The 18025-nt window shown below is 52.0% G+C and overlaps 2 protein-coding genes across 2 annotated transcripts in view; one reads left to right on the top strand and one right to left on the bottom strand.

Moving 5' to 3' along the window:
* Positions 1 to 3710: 3710 nt before the first annotated feature.
* On the bottom strand, positions 3711 to 3979 carry LOC142909009 (selenoprotein W-like). Its single transcript, XM_076059682.1, is given in 2 exon segments — positions 3711 to 3948; positions 3950 to 3979. Coding segments are annotated over 2 exon segments (264 nt in total). The 3' UTR covers positions 3711 to 3714.
* Positions 3980 to 7724: 3745 nt separating this feature from the next.
* The window catches only part of LOC142908944 (protocadherin Fat 1-like), a 28213-nt gene continuing 17912 nt past the window's right edge, over positions 7725 to 18025 (top strand). Inside the window, exons 1-4 of the mRNA XM_076059626.1 lie at positions 7725 to 10926; positions 11059 to 11183; positions 11281 to 11473; positions 11765 to 11829. Coding sequence (XP_075915741.1) covers positions 7842 to 10926; positions 11059 to 11183; positions 11281 to 11473; positions 11765 to 11829 — 3468 coding nt within the window. The 5' untranslated portion in view covers positions 7725 to 7841. The remainder of the gene's footprint in view (positions 10927 to 11058; positions 11184 to 11280; positions 11474 to 11764; positions 11830 to 18025) is intronic.

Here is an 18025-nt window from a genome sequence, read left to right as displayed (position 1 = left end):
GGATGAGGAGGACGTCATCGGCGTATGCCGTCAGGACCAACTTGACGCTTGGTTCCCTCAGCACCAGGCAGCTGAGTCTCCGCCTTATGAGATTCAGGAAAGGCTCTAATGCCAGGGCATAAAGTTGGCCCGACAATAGGCATCCCTGTCTCACTCCTCGCTCGAATTTGACCGGGGCAGTGAGGGCGCCGTTGATCTTAATCATGCACTCCGCCTTGGTGTAGAGTAGGCGGATCGTTCGGACAAAGGTATCCCCAAAACCCAAGGTCTTGAGGGTTCCCAGCAGGTACTTGTGGTCCACTCTGTCAAAAGCCTTTTCCTGGTCAAGAGCCAGAAACGCGATTGGGATGCCCAACCTCTGGGACACCGCGATGAAGTCCCTGATCAGGAAGATGCCGTCGTGGATGGTTCGTCCGGGGATGGTGTAGGACTTTTCCCCGTGTACGACTTGTGCAATCACCCCTTTCAGTCGCAGGGAGAGAGCCTTCATCAATATTTTGTAGTCTGTGTTCAGGAGGGAGACCGGACGCCAGTTTTGTAGGTGCCTCAGGTCTCCGTTCTTGGGAAGCAGAGTGAGCACCGCCCTCCTCCAAGACTAAGGCATCACCCCAGTGACTGAGGCTTCCTCCAGCACCTCTCTGTAGTCCTCCCGCAGGGATGGCCAAAAAGCGGCGTAAAATTCCCCTGCTAGGCCGTCTAACCCTGGGGATTTATTTGGGGCCAGTCCTCTTACAGCTGCGTCAAGGTCAGTCCTGGTGAGCTTTTGCTCTAGCAGCTCTTTCCCGTCTTCCCCCAGGGTGGGTAGACCACTCCATGCCTCCGCCTGGGCCGGTTCCGATGTTTCTTCAGGGGAGAACAGGCTGCCGTAGAAGTCTCTGATGATGGTCGACTTCTGCTGGAGTTCGTGCACCAGGACACCGTCACCATCAAAGAGGCACTCCATGGATTTGCGTCTCCCATTCTGCCTCCCGAGGGAGTAGAAAAGCGGGGATCCCGTGTCGAGGTCCGTGATGAGCTTCACCCGGGATCGCACAAATGCTCCCCTCGTCTGCTCCTCCTGTAGCCCTTTGAGACGCTCCCTATTCTCCTCGTATTCTTGGAGAAGAGCAGGGTCGCTGTCCTCGGCGAGGCGACCCTCCAAATTGAGGACTCGGGCTTCCATGTCGGTGATGTCCGCGTTCTTCAGTCTGGTGCTCCCCCAGATGTATTGTTGGCACAACAGCCTGGTGTGCACTTTGCCCATATCTCTCTCTCTCTCTCTCCCTCCCTCTCTCTCTCCCTCTCTCCCTCTCTCTCTCCCTCTCTCTCTCCCTCTCTCCCTCCCTCTCTCTCCCTCTCTCTCTCTTTCCCTCTCTCTCTTTTTTTAGAATTCGGTGTTTGATGGTCTGCAACCTTTTATACATCTTTAAATGAAAATAACTGAAAGTCACAATCTCCTGTATACATTGGCAAGGTTTGTTATTCGAAAAACACGACTTGCACGAAATGCTATTTTTTTTTACTCGCGGCTCGTAACTGTAAAGTAAATTGTGACGAGCAATTTGGCAGTAGACTGGCAACGATTGAGGGTTGAGTCTTCTCCATGTAGGATTATTCAGCGGGAAAGTCTGTCAAGTACTTCTTTAGCTCGTCAGCCCAATGGTTTGTCCATCAGAATTTTCTCGAGGGCGTCGTTCACGACGGACGCGTTCCCTGGTGATGGCTCTCGTCACGACCGCGAGCTTCTCCAGGGACTCTGAGACCGAGGAGGACGCATTCCCTTTAAGAGTGTGCCCCTAATCTCAGCTCGTTACCTGTATAAAAGACACCTGGGAGCCAGAAATCTTTCTGATTGAGAGGGGGTCAAATACTTATTTCCCTCATTAAAATGCAAATCAATTTATAACATTTTTTACATGCGTTATTCTGGATTGTTTTGTTGTTATTCTGTCTCTCACTGTTCAAATAAACCTACCATTAAAATGATTGACTGATCATTTCTTTGTCAGTGGGCAAACGTACAAAATCAGCAGGGGATCAAATACTTTTTTCCCTCACTGTACATAGGCGTTAAGACAAAATCCCTGCCGAGTACAGTGTAGCTTCACTGTAATACAGTAGGCGACACTGCTAATGTCAATGGCTCCGTTGTAATCAGGGGAACCAAGTGTGTGGGATTATTTTCAGCTGCGTGAAATGCACTGCACGACGACTCCACTGCAGCAGCATACTTGAAATTGGTTTTGGCTAATCAACGTTGATATAAATAGTGCAATGTATGCTCAATAAAAAAAACGTGTTGTCAAATATCAGACTGGCCCAGTCCGGAATGGTTTTTGAAACTCCTGAATGTTTATATGTATTGAAGACTCTGAATGCATTGTGTTTACTGCCAATACCAATTAGGACATGTATGCATGCCATTGCAACAAAACTTCCTTAGTTTGGGACAATGATTAGCCAAAGTTAAACCCCTGCAACACGTGTTTTCAGTTATTTGCTTTTTCGAAGGAACAGTTAACAGTTAAGCCCAACAATTGAAAACTACAAAAAAAACATACTTTAGAACAGTAAACACAACAAAGTCTGTCTTCTGATTCAATGCATTCTATCAAGATCGCGGGTTTATTGAAGACCAATTTCGAAGTAAAGTCTGCGCGGGAATTAAACGATACAATTGACAACATACCTACCCCCAAGTGAAATTTAAAATCAATTAAAAAAATACCAGCGTCTCCTCCCCAGTGGCAACAAAGTGATAGATGTGTATGCAGAGGAGACGATTGACAAGAGTTTAACTCGTTGGTGGTTTGTTCATCGTGGCAGGGCGCTGAGAGCCATCTCCTTCATCCGACGCCGGCTCACGGTGAAACGACCACGAGTCCTGTTAAAGCTGTCACCAAAGGGGGCCACAAAACAAGAGGAAGTTATCACGACAGCAAAGTATGAAACAAACCCATTTTTACGACGATTAAGGCAATGGAGAGCAAGAGCAGGCAGTGGTTAAAACAAAAATCTAGATTTTTTTTAAAGATTTATGGAGCTGTTAATCAGAACAAAGGATGTGTTTGCATTTTAGACAACTTTAAAAAAAGAGCAAATGAGACGTGGAAACCAAGTACATTTGTTGGTAATGATTAATAATTTGGATATATATAAACTCCCAGAAAACAAATTGTACGTGCTAATGTAAGATATTATTTTCATATAAAAATATTCACTGAAAAGTTACATTTGCTCTTGTGCCAGTTTAACAAAAGCTGTGTGTACAGCAGTGGACTATTTAACACATGCTGACTGATTTCTTACTATAAATGTGCTAGCTTTGAATCATACATTATTTTAACATCAATACATTTCTTTAGAACCAGTGACACAGACAAGCCTTTACCTCTGTTAAGAAGCAAAGCATGTTTTGATTTAAAGCTTTAGTGACTGCAGGGATTCATATTCTTGGTTCTTTCGGTAAAGTAGAAGGCAAACAATAAAATAATAAAAATATAAACAATAAAATTCTCACTACGTTTCGACTGCAACACAAGCAATCATCATCATGTGTGAAAACCACAGCAAGAAAATTTCACACCTGATGATGATTGCTTGTGTTGCAGTCGAAACGTCGTGAGAATTGTATTGTTTTATATTTGTATTATTTTATTGTTTTCGTTCTACGTGGTGACTTTACCGAAAGAACCAAGAATATGCAAAGCATGCTTCTGCTTCCACACATTCTGGCTACTTCTTTTCGAGGGCTTTCTCCACTCCACTGAAGAAGATCTTTTGTAGCTTCTCATCTGAGTCTACAAACCCATCGCCGTTGGCCTTGGAGTGGAGAAGTTTCCCTCCCACAATCTGCACCTCCAGGAAGCCAGTCTGCGTCGGGGTCCCCTCACCAGTTATCTCTCCAGGGAACTCGGTTGCAAGTTCATCCTTGAGGTGGTGAAACCGACTTCGGTACCCTCAGGCGCCAACAATAAACGATGTGTATTTTGAGCAGCATTGCTGCTGTAGAGGTGGTTGAGGCCGAAACGTCTGTTCTGCACCATCACTGAACCGCGTCTTATCTCCCTCGCTCTCTCCCTCTACCCTCTCTACTACCACCACTATCACTACTACTACCACCACTATCACTACTACTACCACCACTAACTACCACTACTACTGCCACCACTATTACTACCACTACTACCGCCACTATTACTACCACTACTACCGCCACTATTACTACTACTACCACCACTATTACTACTACCACTACTACTGCCACCACTCTTACTACCACTACTACCACCACTATTACCACTACTACTACCGCCACTAACTACTACCACCACCACTATTACTACCACCACTAACTACCACTCTTACTACCACTACTACCACCACTATTACTACTATTACTACCACTACTACCACCACTAACTACTACTACCACCACTCTCACTACCACTACTATTACTATCACTACTACCACTACTATCACTAATACCACCACTACTACCACCACTATTACTACCACTACTATGATCACCACTACCACCACTATTACTACCACCACTACTATCACCACTAACTACCATTACTACCACCATTATTACTATCACCATGACTACCACTACTACTACCGCTACTGCCACTGCTACTACACTCTATACTAATGTGTAGTGTACTCTGTACGCAACTGCGCACAATTCTAAGTCACTTATAACTGCTTTGCCGTTACTTATTGCCAATTATGGACTAATATCCTATCATCTCATAGAGTCCCTGGCACGTAATAATATGCTACACAGTGGCAGTGGGTGTCGCAAAATGTCGATTTACTACTAATAATAATGATCGAATCATTGGGGAGGGCACGTGCTGTTGTATATGCCGGGTATGAACATTTTGATGAAAATAATAAAAATTTAATGAAATTTTGAAAAATGCGTATTTATCTAAAATTATAGTATTTGATGTAAATATGTGCATAAATTATGCTAATTAGAGAATCGTATTATTTTATGTGATTGTGCTAATGTGGGCAGTTATGATAATTAGGCTTCGCTTCGTTGCTCAGGGTCGTATCATCAATCGGGATCATACAGTGAATTGTATGAAGTTATGCAGGTGTGCTGTAAGTATGCTAGATTAAGCTCGGCTTTGTTGTCTAAGTTTGTATTATCTATCATTATATTACAATTATTCCTGCTTTAACATTTACTGATTATGTATTAGTGTTTATCTCAGGTCTCCAAATTCAAATCTCACCGCAGGATACAGTTCTTATTATTAAGATTATTAGGCATGAACTCAAGAAGGAAACACTCAAACACTTCTGTGTTAAGCAATTTTAACTATAAACAAAAACATGACACTTTAATATGCGAACTCTCATGCTTGGAATTACCCCCGGTACCATCGGGGAAATTTCCCTCAGTGAGCAGTACATTTAACCATCAATGGTTGCGTTGTTTGACTTTGGCAACCGCACATATGATTAATTCCACCGTATAACTCGAGCTTAGTTGGTGATAGGGAGAGTCTTTAAAACAGGCATGCAACGATATTTATACGAAAGGCAATAAAAGCAAATTATTATACCCCAAAGGCAAAAGTATACATCAATAGATTCATCGGCAAGATTATATAATTAACTAAATGTCTTGGAATAAGGGTGTGCAGCGGGGTGCGTGCCCTCCTACGGGAGATTCTTATTTTTGGCTAAGCTTTAATTAATTCGTAGACAAGATTACATGCTACAGAAACGGGTTTAACACGATGTTATCTCTGTGAGCGTGATTCATCATGTATCGATGAATCTATTGGTAATTTATGCGATTAGAAGTAAATTCACATAAAACAAAATAAGAAGAAAAAATTAATGTACTTATAAACGACGTATTATCACTCGCTGAGCCGCGATGCCTTCACGGCCAGCTGATGGTTCATGCACTTTTATAATTAGTCTTCTTATTGTGTGGGTGCGTTGGATTGTCTCTTTGGTAAATTATTGTGTGAGCAAACGCCGGGAGCGTCGTGGGTTTGTGAGGGTGGGGGAGGGTATACAAACGACGGCTGGTTCCCTATCTCTTGTCTTGGTTCCCAGCTGGTGCTGGTCGGTGTGCGTGTGGGTCGAACCCACGGCGCGCTCGCTGGCGCTGACACTCTTGCTCACGGGCGGCTGGTCAGGCTCTTTCCCCTGCTGGATGAGCCGAGTTGGCACAACGCTTGGCAGCTGGCACCCTTGCTTGGTGGCGCTGGTGGCGCTGCTGCGCACTCACTCTTGCTCCGTCTCTCTCTGGCGGTGCCGATTTCGTATGCAGATGGTTTTCTACAAGGCTGGCTTGGCCGATGCTTGGCCCTCTCCGCCCTTTCTAGAGGTTGATTGCTTGACGCTGAGAATAACTTTCAGCGATACTCTGTCGGTCCATGCCGAACTCAGCACAGAGCATCACCTCGCCCCTCTTCTCTGCGATGCACCACACGCATTGTTGCTCTCGAGGCCATGCCCCGGAGCTGGCTTGCTGTCCTCTTCCGAGCTGCTGTGTCTTCTTGTCGAGCTGATGGTCGCCGTCTTCTGCCGCTGGTAGCTGCGATTGTGATGTATGGCCCGTGTCTCTCTTTTTATGCCAAAATTTCTTGTTAGTATCTGATATCCCGAGGATAGAGGATTCGTTTTGGCTTAGGAATAACCCTGACTGCTAGAATTATTCTTGATGCTTCGGTCAGGTGTAGAAAATTATTAAAGGTGAAAATAACATTAGTATTGAATTCACAAATGAGTAATGATCCACTGATGTAGATTGTGGCTTGGTTTTTAAGTGGAGTGAGTGTGAGGATCGATAATGTTAGCTTCATCTTTGGTCGCTAAGTTTTGGAATTTTTACCATTTGTTAGCAGAAGCATGAAAAAATTAACCAAAACGAAACGCCTGTTTGTTATCCTTCGTCGGGGGGGGGGGGGGGGGGGGCGTGTGTTTTTTTAATTTGACTTCATGACTGACCGTTTCCGTTGGTGGGAGGGTGTCATTATCTTTGCGAGAGTGATAAGACAGCTGCTCGAAAGGGGGAGGGGGGATTCTGTTTGTTTGTGCTCCCAGCGACCCCGCGAGTGATTATATGAAAAAAAATATTGGCAAAATCATTAATATAAAAAAATGGAAAAAGGCCTATATACACAACAGTGCCACCCCACCCCCCACTGGCTCCGCCACTGCGAACGAGCGAACGTTGAGGAGTAATTTGGCCGCCGCAAATGTCCACGTTGGGGATGGGTCTCTGGAAAAGGTGGTCGGGAGATGTCACCTCTCTCGCCTGGTACGCAGGAGGTCGTGGGTTCGATCCCAACCCTGAAGACGCCTGCTGCTGTAGATTTGGAGTTTGCATCTCTCATCATCATCACGGTGCTAGGAGATGTTAACTACTGCGCCTGGTATTTGGCCACGTGACGACGATGATGAGCCACTTTGCTGAGCTATCGTTTACGACGGCCAGTTCGCTACTGAAAAAGCGCTACCCGGTACCTCGGTGGGGGGCGCCTTGCCTGGCAAACATAAAAATTGTTTAGTTTATGGTTGGTCTTGATCTGACATGTTACAGGAGAAGGAGGACCGATACCCCGTTAGGAGCACCGAATGAACCCGGAGACTTTCGCGGCACCCGCCTTTCCGACCGCTGCTCGGTGTCGTCATTGTCGTCATTGCCTCTCGAGTGCAGACCATGACGCTCGACAAGATGGCGTCGGCGCTCCTCCCGCTGCTGCTGCTGCCGCCGTGCGGCGGCCAGCCGGAGCCGCCCTTGTGCTTAGCCAGATATTTCTACAGTGCCACCGTCTACGAGAACTCTGCGCCCAGGACGTACGTGGAGAGCCACAGCAGGATGGGGTTCTACATCGGCCGCTCGGGCTTCATACCCACGTACTCCATCGTATCCGGGGATGAGGGGGCCGGGTTCACGGCAGAGGGGTTGCACTTGGGTGACACTTTAATCTTGCGCATCCGCACGGGGAATGTGTCGTTGAACCGCGAGGAGCGCCGCGGCTACGTACTGAGGATAAGGGCGGTCACCTGGAGCCGCCTTTGTCTGGCGTTCATCACGGTCTTGGTCCGGGTGATGGACCGCAACGAATTCAGCCCGCTGTTCTCGATGTCATCGTACGGCACGAGCGACTTCAACGCGCCGGCGAGCACCGTCGGCCTCCTCGTCGCCGACGACGCGCCGGCGGGCACCGTCGTCGTTCGCGTCACCGCCACGGACGCTGACGAGGGCCCCAACGGGCGCTTCCGTTACGCCCTGGCACATCACATGTTCGCCGTGCATCCGACGAGCGGCGCTGTGATGCTCGTCAAGAGGCTGAAGCGCGATGATTGGGGGATGTACATATTGAAGGTGCTGGCCGTCGACAGCGGTGGCTTGTCCAGCTCGGCGCGCATCACGGTGAACGTGGTCTGGGCGAACCAAGACCCCCCGCGCATTGCCGTCGTCGCGACCCACGGGCCGCGGGCGTCATTTGCCGACCCCGCCGCCTCGTACGCCGAGCTCGCAGTGGAGGACAACGACGGCGGCCCCGCGGGGGAGATCAGCGCCGTGGAGATCATCGCCGGCGACCCCCTCCGGGCGTTCTCCGTCGCCCCGACGGACGGAACCGACCCCGGCTCGACCTACGCGGTGAGGCTCTCGGGGCGGCTGGACTGGGCGGACTTCCCCTTTGGGGTGAACCTCACCGTGCAAGCGCGTGACGGGGGGAGGTTGCCCAAGCACTCGCGGCCCGTCAGGGTCACGGTCCGGGAGGGCGGCGCCGCCGGCGCGTTCGAGCGGAGCGTCTACACGGGCGCCGTCGAGCGGCGGTTTCCGCCCCGCGCCGTCGTGCTCGCGGTCAGAGCCTCTTGCGGCTCGCGGAGCTGCCGGTACGTCGTCCGAGGCGGTGCCGACGGCGACTTCTTCGCCGTGAACCCCGCCACCGGGGTCGTCTCCGTCCGCGAGTCTCTGGCGGCGGTCGACAGACGCCGCCTCGCATTCAACGTCGGTACCGACGTCGGCTCGAGCATCGCCAACGTCACGATTGACGTCGTGGACTACAACGAGCACGCCCCGGTCTTCGAGCGGCCCAACTACTCCGCCTTGTTGAGCGAGGACGTCCCGGCGGGCACGTTCGTGCTCGCCGTGTATGCCACGGACAAGGACGAGGGGTACGACGGCCACGTGACGTACGGCCTGGCGGACACCGAGCCCGGCCCATTCGCCGTCGACCCTTTCACGGGCATCGTCGTCACGACTGGGCCGCTGGACCATGAGGAGACGGCGGGGGTCTACTGGCTGCACGTGCGAGCCTCGGACTGGGGGACTCCGTTCCGCCGGGAGGCGGAGGTGATCGCGACTGTCCGCGTCGCCAACGTGAACGACAATGAGCCCGTCTTTGTGAGGAACTGCGTGGGTGAGATCCCCCGGGACCTCCGGCCTGGCGAGCAGATTTTGACCGTGTTGGCCATCGACGCCGACGACCTCCGGCCGGTGCTCTATGGCATCGCGTCCGGGAACGAGGGCGGCTTCTTCGCGCTCGACGACGCCCTCGGCGTCGTGACGCTTGCGCGTTCCCTCGCCGACGTCGCCGTCGGGCCGGCGGGGGCCTTTCACCTCGGCATCACGGCCACCGACGGGGAGCTCTCGGCAGAGACGTTCCTGAACATCTCGGTCCAGGACGCCCGTCCCGGTTGGAGGCCGTCATTGCAGTGCGTGGCGACGGAGATCGCCAAGAGGATGGGCGAGATGCTCCACCGGGCGGACCAACGGCGAGACCGCCCGCGCCCTGTCGCCGCCAGTACCGTCAATCGGCACGCGCCGGCGTTCGCCGTCCCGGCAGCCGCCGTGGAAGTCCGCGAGGACCTGCCCGTTGGGGCCGAGGTCATCCGAATGGAAGCCGAGGATCCGGACGATGGCTTCGAGGGGAAGCTGCTATACGCCCTGACGGACGACGGGGCGAGCGGCTTCACCGTGGACACAGAGACTGGCATCGTGAAGGTCCTGGTGCCGCTTGACCGCGAGGCAGCCGCCTCCTACTCCGTGAACGTCGTCGTCCACGACCTGGGGACGCCGCGGCGTTCCGCGAGCGCCACCCTCCGGGTCGTCGTCTTGGACGTCAACGACAACCGGCCGGAGTTCTCGCGGCGCGCCTACGCGGTCCGGGTGCCGGAGAGAGTGCGTCCGGGCCACGAGGTGCTCCGGCTGGAGGCCGCCGACGGCGACGAGGGCGATGCGGGCTCCGTGCGCTACCGCCTGCTGTCCGACACCGACCTCTTCCGCGTGGACGCCGAGACGGGCGCCGTGGAGGTGGCGGCGCCGCTGGACCGCGAGCGGTGCGCCGAGCACGCGCTGCTGGTGGAGGCGTCGGACCTGGTGCCGGAAGAGAGCCGCCTCTCCTCCGTCGCCGCGGTGATCGTGACGGTGGATGATGTGGACGACCACACGCCCACGTGCGCGCCGGACCCCCTCCGCCTCCGCGTGCCCGAAGACGTCCCAGTGGGGGCCGTCCTCGGCTGGCTGGACGCTCGAGACCCCGACGTGGGGCCGGCCGGGGAGGTGCACTACACGCTGGTTATCGTGGACGAGGGGGACGGCACGTTCACGGTGCACGAGACGAGCGGGGCCCTGCAGCTGGCACGGCCGCTCGACTTCGAGAGACGACGCCGCTACGACCTAACTGTGGCCACGCACGACGGTGACCCCAGGGGGCCACCGTCGACCGTCTGCCGGGCGACGGTGGAAGTGACGGACGTTGACGAGAACAACCACGCCCCGCGGTTCGCGTATTCCATGGACAGCAAACACGTGCCGGAGGACATCCCCGTGGGGACTGTCATCTTCACCGCCACGGCCACGGACCACGATGAGGGTCTGGACGGGGAGGTGCGGTATTCCCTCGTGGGCGGATCCGACCTGGGGGTCTTCAGCATTCATCTGGAGACCGGTAGACCGCACCCACTACAACCACCACTACTACCCTCCTTCTCCCTGCTCCTCATGGTTCATGACGCCCGCTGACGGCTCACGCTGGCGCCCGTCTCTGCTGCGTGTCGTTCATGGCGTTTCGCGACGGCAGGGGTGATCGTCACGATGCGGCCGCTGGATTGCGAGACGGTGAGAAGCTACTGGCTCGAGGTGCGCGCTACGGATCGCGGAGTCTTCCAACGCTTCTCCACACTGCACATCTACGTGGAGGTGCAGGTACAGAAACTCGCGCGCACTCACACGTGCGTATGCACCGCTGCATTTGAAAACGGCACGATGAGAGTACCGTGTGTGGTTTTCCCCCCCACCCAAGGACGTGAACGACAACCCCCCGTGGGTGTCGCAGACGTGGTACCAGGCCGACGCTATGGAGAACTCTCATTCCGTTATATTCCAAGTGAAAGCCTGGGACCCAGACAAGGACAGCGTGCCCCAGGGCAAGGGCCTCACGTTCAACATCGTTAGTGGCGACCCACGGGGAATGTTCACCGTAAACAAAACGTCAGGTGCGGGCGGTGGTGGGGGAGGAGAGCAAATTCACAACATTTACAATTGTAGTGTATGGTGGACACTACACGACACTTCTATGCACCACAGAACGTGCCAATTCATTACTAGTACAGCACTAACATACAGCAACATTTACTATCGACGCATTTCCATTTGACGCGATGTGACTCAACAGAGTCCGACATCACGATAACGAACTCCCCCCACCCCCCCCCCCCCACCGCGTGCGTGCATGTGCCGGCCGGCATATGGTTGTGGTTGACCTCCGGTGAACCAACTCGTCACAGGCATCATATCTAACACCCCCGACAAGTCGCTGGACAGAGAGACGCAGGCGGAGTACGAGCTGGAGGTGAGAGAGTCACCGTGAGGGTGGTGGTGGTTGTGATGGGGAGTCCCTGACCCTTCATGATGGTGAGCGGGCCTAGGTAAAACTTCGTGGCCGGGAGTCGGAGCCGTTTCTGCGACAGGGATGTCCTCTGGCTCCTACAGTATTTTATCTAACCTACGAGCAGGAAGTACCCGGCGTTGCCCGGGTTGAAAAAAAAAATATTTCAAAACTTCTCTTAAAAACCTTACATATACATACACAGATACTAAGGTATTTTGAAAGCCCGGTGGGCCGTTTGTCCATTTCTCCACCAACAAAATTATAAGAGGCTTGCACAAGTCCAAAAAGTCATAGGAAGTGTGGGGTACATAGTTGATCTAAAAGGTTTCTGAAAATTGTCGACCCACCCCCTCAAAAAATATCTTTATCCCTGCGTAGGTATATATACCTACACACCCTTAATACAATATAGTAAGTAGTATCTCTTGCCTCTGTAGTTGTATCTACTGACTGTATAGTAGTATCTACTGAGCCAGTAGTAGCTACTGAATGTTTAGTAGTATTTAGTGACTGTAGTAACTACTGACTGTAGTAGTATCTACTGGGCCTACAGTAGTATCTACCGACCTTATAGTAGTAACAACTAACTTTATAGTAGTATCTACTGACTGTGTCGTAGTATTTACTGACTGTAGCAGTATTACTGACTGTAGTGGTATATACTTACTGGTAGTATCTACTAACTCTATATAGCAGTATCTACCAACTGGATAGCAGTTTCTACTATCACTACAGGAGTGCATACTGGCTGTGGTTGGACCTGCTATGATTACAGCAGTGCATACTATGGTGGCTCCTGCTTTCATTACAGCAGTGCATACTGACTGGTGGTATCCTGCTATGACTACAGCAGTGCATACCGACTATGGTGGTTCCTGCTATGATGACAGCTTTCACTACAGTAGTACATGCTGACTTTATGTTATATATGAAAGGGAAATTTGTGAATGTGTGTCTGTTCGAATTGTTTAGCATACTTGCCGACATGCAAACACCTTACTGTATATTAAACGAGAATATGCGATTCTAAAGAAATCTACAATCTTCGATTCCTTTGCGCGATTTAAAGAATCGATTCTTTGTGCGCTCAGGTTATATTTAAAATTACTGAGTTATATATTTTCATTGGTATGTTATGTCTTTAAGTTTTCAGAAGTTTTAAAATATATTTTTGCCCCGGGCAACGCTGGGTATATCGACTCTATAGCACAAAGTCCTCACCTGACAAGAGTGGCGTGTTGAGGCCTAGTACCATGCAGAGCCCCCGGCCTCGCCTAGATTGCCCCCCCCCCCGTGCTAGAATAATCGTGTAAAGGCGCGATAATTTTAGCATCTTCCGACCCTATAATAGTAATTGCACACATGGGGGGGGGGGTGGGGGGAGAGAAGTGGACATGACACTTTGATGAATTTACCTCGGCGTTGCGTGTAAATTTTGTTTGCATTTAGAACGTGAATGAGAAATGGCGTCCACCCTGCAGCGACGGCGTGCGCGCCCGTTGTTAGGGGCAACTCGCGTCAGCGTTTCACGCATACGCAACGGCGCGCTTTGTCGCGAGCCGGTCGGCAAAAGTAAATTACTAAATTAAGATAGATCGCACCAAAACGCGATTTTAACCACTTTTAAGGTGACGGATGGGAAAACGAAATGGCCTATTCCCACCGCGGAGCCCGGGGCGTGCCGCCCGGCAAATTTTTTTCGACGTCAATCCCACGGTCCGAGAGCCAAATCCCCCGCAAGTGAGCGTACACAGACAGACAGACAGAGAAACAGACAGACAAAAAATGCCTTTTATAAGTTAGACTAGCGGTTAGTACCCGGCGTTGCCCGGGCGAAAAAGGCAGACACACACATGGACTTACAAACAGACATGGACCCATACACATAGAAACCCACTGACTTACATGCACGCAAACACATGGACTCACACACACAGACATTGACTTGAGAGACATGTAGTTACACACACAAATCGACTCAAACACACAGAGTTACACACATCGACTCACACATACATACATAGACTGCACAAGAACAGCTGCTATTCGCCACTAAGTGGCAGTGACGTCACCACAACGCTTGTGGCAGGCTATGTGCACCTTGAGGCCACGTGAAGTGTCGAACACCTGCTGGCAGGAAGTCACGGGGCAGACCCAGATGGCACAGGTCGACTGAGATGACTGGCAGATGCACCACCTGTGCCCTGTACCCTGCTAACTTGCTGTGCTTTAGCCACACGGTGCACCGCTCGTTCTTGTGAGCGTCGCTCCTCCGCCCTCCGTTGTTGTTGGAGGCCAACTGCCTCCAACTGGCCTGTAGTGTCTTTCACGAGGCTCCTCCACAGATACCGATCTTGACACCGCTGGTACCAGTCATCGACAAGTCCACTCAGCTGCACATCATCCTGTAGCATATCACTCCATCTCTTCTCTAGCACCCGTTTAGAGACCTTCGATCCGGCGGAACAAAAGGTGTTTAGGCATGCGGTGGCTGGGCATGCAGGCTACATGGCCCAGCCAACGCAGCCTTGCCTGGCCATGCAGGCTACATGGCCCAGCCAATGCAGCCTTGCCTGGCGTAGGAGGTCACCAATGGGACTTTGTCCAGATCTTTCAAGTATTTGTGAGCTCATCACACAATCCAGCCTGGTTAAACCCAGGAAGGATCGTAGGCAGGCCAGCCTAAATGTTTGTAACCGGCGAAAATGTTGCATTAGGGGGGTCCAAGTTTCGCAAGTGTAGAGAAGGGAGGGAATGACCGTGGGCGAGACGATGTGGAGCTTCGTGCGGAGCGAGAGACCAGGTAGCTTCAACGCAGTGGCACACAGCCGATGAAAAGATAATGCCGCTCAACTGATTCAGAGTGAGACCTCTGGTGTTAAACCGGAGCCAGTCATGAGTACACTGGGCAGGTATGGGAAACTCTGCACTCTCTACAACTGGCCCATCACCAATTGTGAGTTATGGGGGTGGATTGTCCGATGGTACAAAATACCCAGGCAGGTGCTTAGTTTTGGTGGGGCTGATGGCAAGGCCCCACCTCTTAGTGGCAAGCTCCAGGCTGAGCAGCAGCGCGTCCAACTCCTCTTCTGAGTGAGCATTAATTACCAGACCATCAGCATACATAACGTGTTTGGCCAATAGGGAGCCATCGATTGACCGCACCCGGGCATCGATGAGCCTCCCATTGTATCTGTACCAGATGTGAATTCTTCCGGTAGAGGCATTGAAGGCTTAACGAAATATGTGGTCCAAATATATGTAAAAGAATGTGGGAGGCAGTGGACATCCCTGTCGCACCCCAAGATGTACAGTGAGTGGCTCTGATTCACGGTCACGTAGTTTGATGTGGGACCGCTCACTATCATGAAGGTCCTTAAGGATCGTGAGCAGAGGGTCAGGGACTCGAAAAGGACGAGGAGCAACCCAGAGCCCAGGCCTAATGATGGTATCATAGGCCCTGAGCAAGTGAATAAAGCACACATATGGACTAACATGCACACATGGACCTACAGGCACGCAACGAAATGGACTAACACTGACTAACATGGAGCCACGCACACACAGCGACGAACACATGCACATGGACTGACACACACATATCAAGTCACACACACACACATTGACTTACACACACACATCGAGTGAGACACACACATACATAGACTTACAGACACATTGACTTACACACATATGGACTTACAGACACACACACAGGGACTTACACACATGGACCCACGCACACACATCGACTGACAGCCACACATCGACTCACACATACATAGACTCACACACACAGACATGAACTTACACACACATACATATCGACGCACACACACATGGACTGCCACACATAGACACATTGCCATACACACATCGACTGACACAACAACAACAACCGCCATTCGCCACTAAGTGGCGGTGACGTCACCACGACGCTTGTGCCAGGCTATGTGCACCCTGAGGCCACGTGAAGTGTCGAACGCCCGCTGGCAGGAGGTCACGGGGCAGACCCAGGTTCCACGGGTCGACTGACTGAGATGACTGGCTGATGCACCACCTGTGCCCCCTACTGTGCCAACCTGCTGTGCTTTAGCCATCAGGCGCTCCGCTCGTTGTTCTGAGCGTCGCTCCTCCGCCCTCCGTTGTTGTTGGAGGGCGACTGCCTCCAACTGCCCAGTAGCATCCTTTACGAGCCTCCTCCACAGAGGCCGATCTTGACACCGCTGGTACCAGTCATCAGCAAGTCCACTCAGCTCCACGTCCTCCTGTACCACATCACTCCATCTCTTCTCTAGCCCGTGCCGCGCCCGCTTAGCCCCCTCAATCCGGCCAAACAAAAGCTGTTTCGGCATGCGGTGGCTGGGCATGCGGGCTACATGACCCAGCCATCGCAGCCTTGCCTGCCGGAGGAGCTCACCGATGGGACCCTGCCCAGATCTTTCAAGGATTTGTGAGCTCCTCACACAATCCAGTCTGGTTAAACCCAGGATGGATCGTAGGCAGGCCAGCCTAAATGTTTCTAACCGGCGAAGATGTTCCATTAGGGGGGTCCACGTTTCGCAAGCATAGAGAAGGGAGGGAATGACCGTGGCCGAGAAGACCTGAAGCTTAGTGCGGAGCGACAGACCAGATAGCTTCCACACAGCGTTACGCAACCGATGAAAAGATATTGCCGCTCGACTGATTCGGAGTGAGACCTCTGCTGTTAAACTGGAGCCAGTCATAAGCACACTGCCCAGGTATGGGAAACTCTCCACTCTCTCCACAACTGCCCCATCACCGATTGGGAGTTGTGGGGGTGGAGTGTCCGATGGTACAAAATACCCAGGCAGGTGCTTAGTTTTGGTGGGGCTGATGGTAAGGCCCCACCTCTTAGTGGCACGCTCCAGTCTCAGCAGCAGCGTCTCCAACTCCTCCTCTGACTGAGCAGCTATTACCAAATCATCAGCATACATAACGTGGTTGAGCAATACGGAGCCATCCCTTGACCGCACCCGGGGATCGATTAGCCTCCCATTATATCTGTACCATATGGAGATTCCCCGGGTACAGATATTGAAGGCTTCACGAACTACATGGTCAAAATAGATGTTAAATAATGTGGGAGCCAGAGGACATCCCTGTCGCACCCCAAGGTGTACAGGGGATGGCTCTGACTCCCGGCCACGTAGTTTTACCCGGGCCCGCTCACCATCATGAAGGTCCTTAATGATCGTGAGCAGAGGGTCAGGTACTCCAAACGCACGAAGAACGACCCAGAGCCCAGGCCTACTGATGGTATCATAGGCCTTGACCAGGTCAATAAAGCAGAGATGTAGGTCTTGTTGGAATTCCCTACACCTCTGCTGTAGCAGACGGACAGAAAATATGGCATCTGTGCAGGACCGCCCTTTCCTGAAACCGCATTGCGGCTCCGCAAGCCTCTCCTCAGCGTGCCTGGCAAGGCGATGCTGAATAATCCTTGCCAGGACCTTTCCCGGCACACTGAGGAGTGAGATGCCCCTGTAGTTGTTACAGTCTGTGCGGTCCCCATTCTTAAAAAGGGGGACCACCAGGGCATCCTTCCAATCCTGCGGAACCCGTCCAGTGGTCCAGACTGTTGTTATGATGTCATATAGGGCAGTCTGTGCACAAACGCCACCCTCCCTCAGCATTTCGCTTGGGAGATCATCTCTGCCCGCTGCCTTTCCTGGTGTCAGACTCCGGATCGCCTTCACTACTTCCTCAGCAGATGGCACCTCAGCCAACCACTCACAGGGGGTGACTTCTTCCAATATTTGAGGCAACGCAGCCTCAGCAGGGTCATCCTCACTTTGTGCCATGATGTTTTCCTGGCTGAGGGATTTTCCCTCCCCCAGGACCTCACAGAAATGCTCAGCAAATCTGCGAACCTGTTCCTGGGGGTCGGAGATTGGATCACCGTTTTTTCCCCTAATGATGGTAATAGGTGTGGCGCTGCAGGTTACTTTTTTGATGGAGTTAAATAGAGATTTGTGATCACGGGCCACTGAGGCAGACTCCATCTCCTCAGCAACCCGCGACCACCACCCATCCTTGCAGCGCCTCACGGCTCTCCGAACCTCCGAGCGAAGGCTGCGGTAAGCCTCCTCATTCTCTGACGTGGGATTCTGTAGCCGATGACAGTGGGCCTGTC

Source organism: Petromyzon marinus, unplaced genomic scaffold (assembly GCF_048934315.1).
Source record: "Petromyzon marinus isolate PM22_M1 ecotype Great Lakes invasive population unplaced genomic scaffold, UKy_Petmar_22M1.pri1.0 PM_G_Scaffold_11, whole genome shotgun sequence".
Taxonomy (NCBI): Eukaryota; Metazoa; Chordata; class Hyperoartia; order Petromyzontiformes; family Petromyzontidae; genus Petromyzon; species Petromyzon marinus.
The sequence above is the reverse complement of the archived record's forward strand: the minus strand, read 5'-3'. Positions and strand labels throughout refer to the sequence as shown.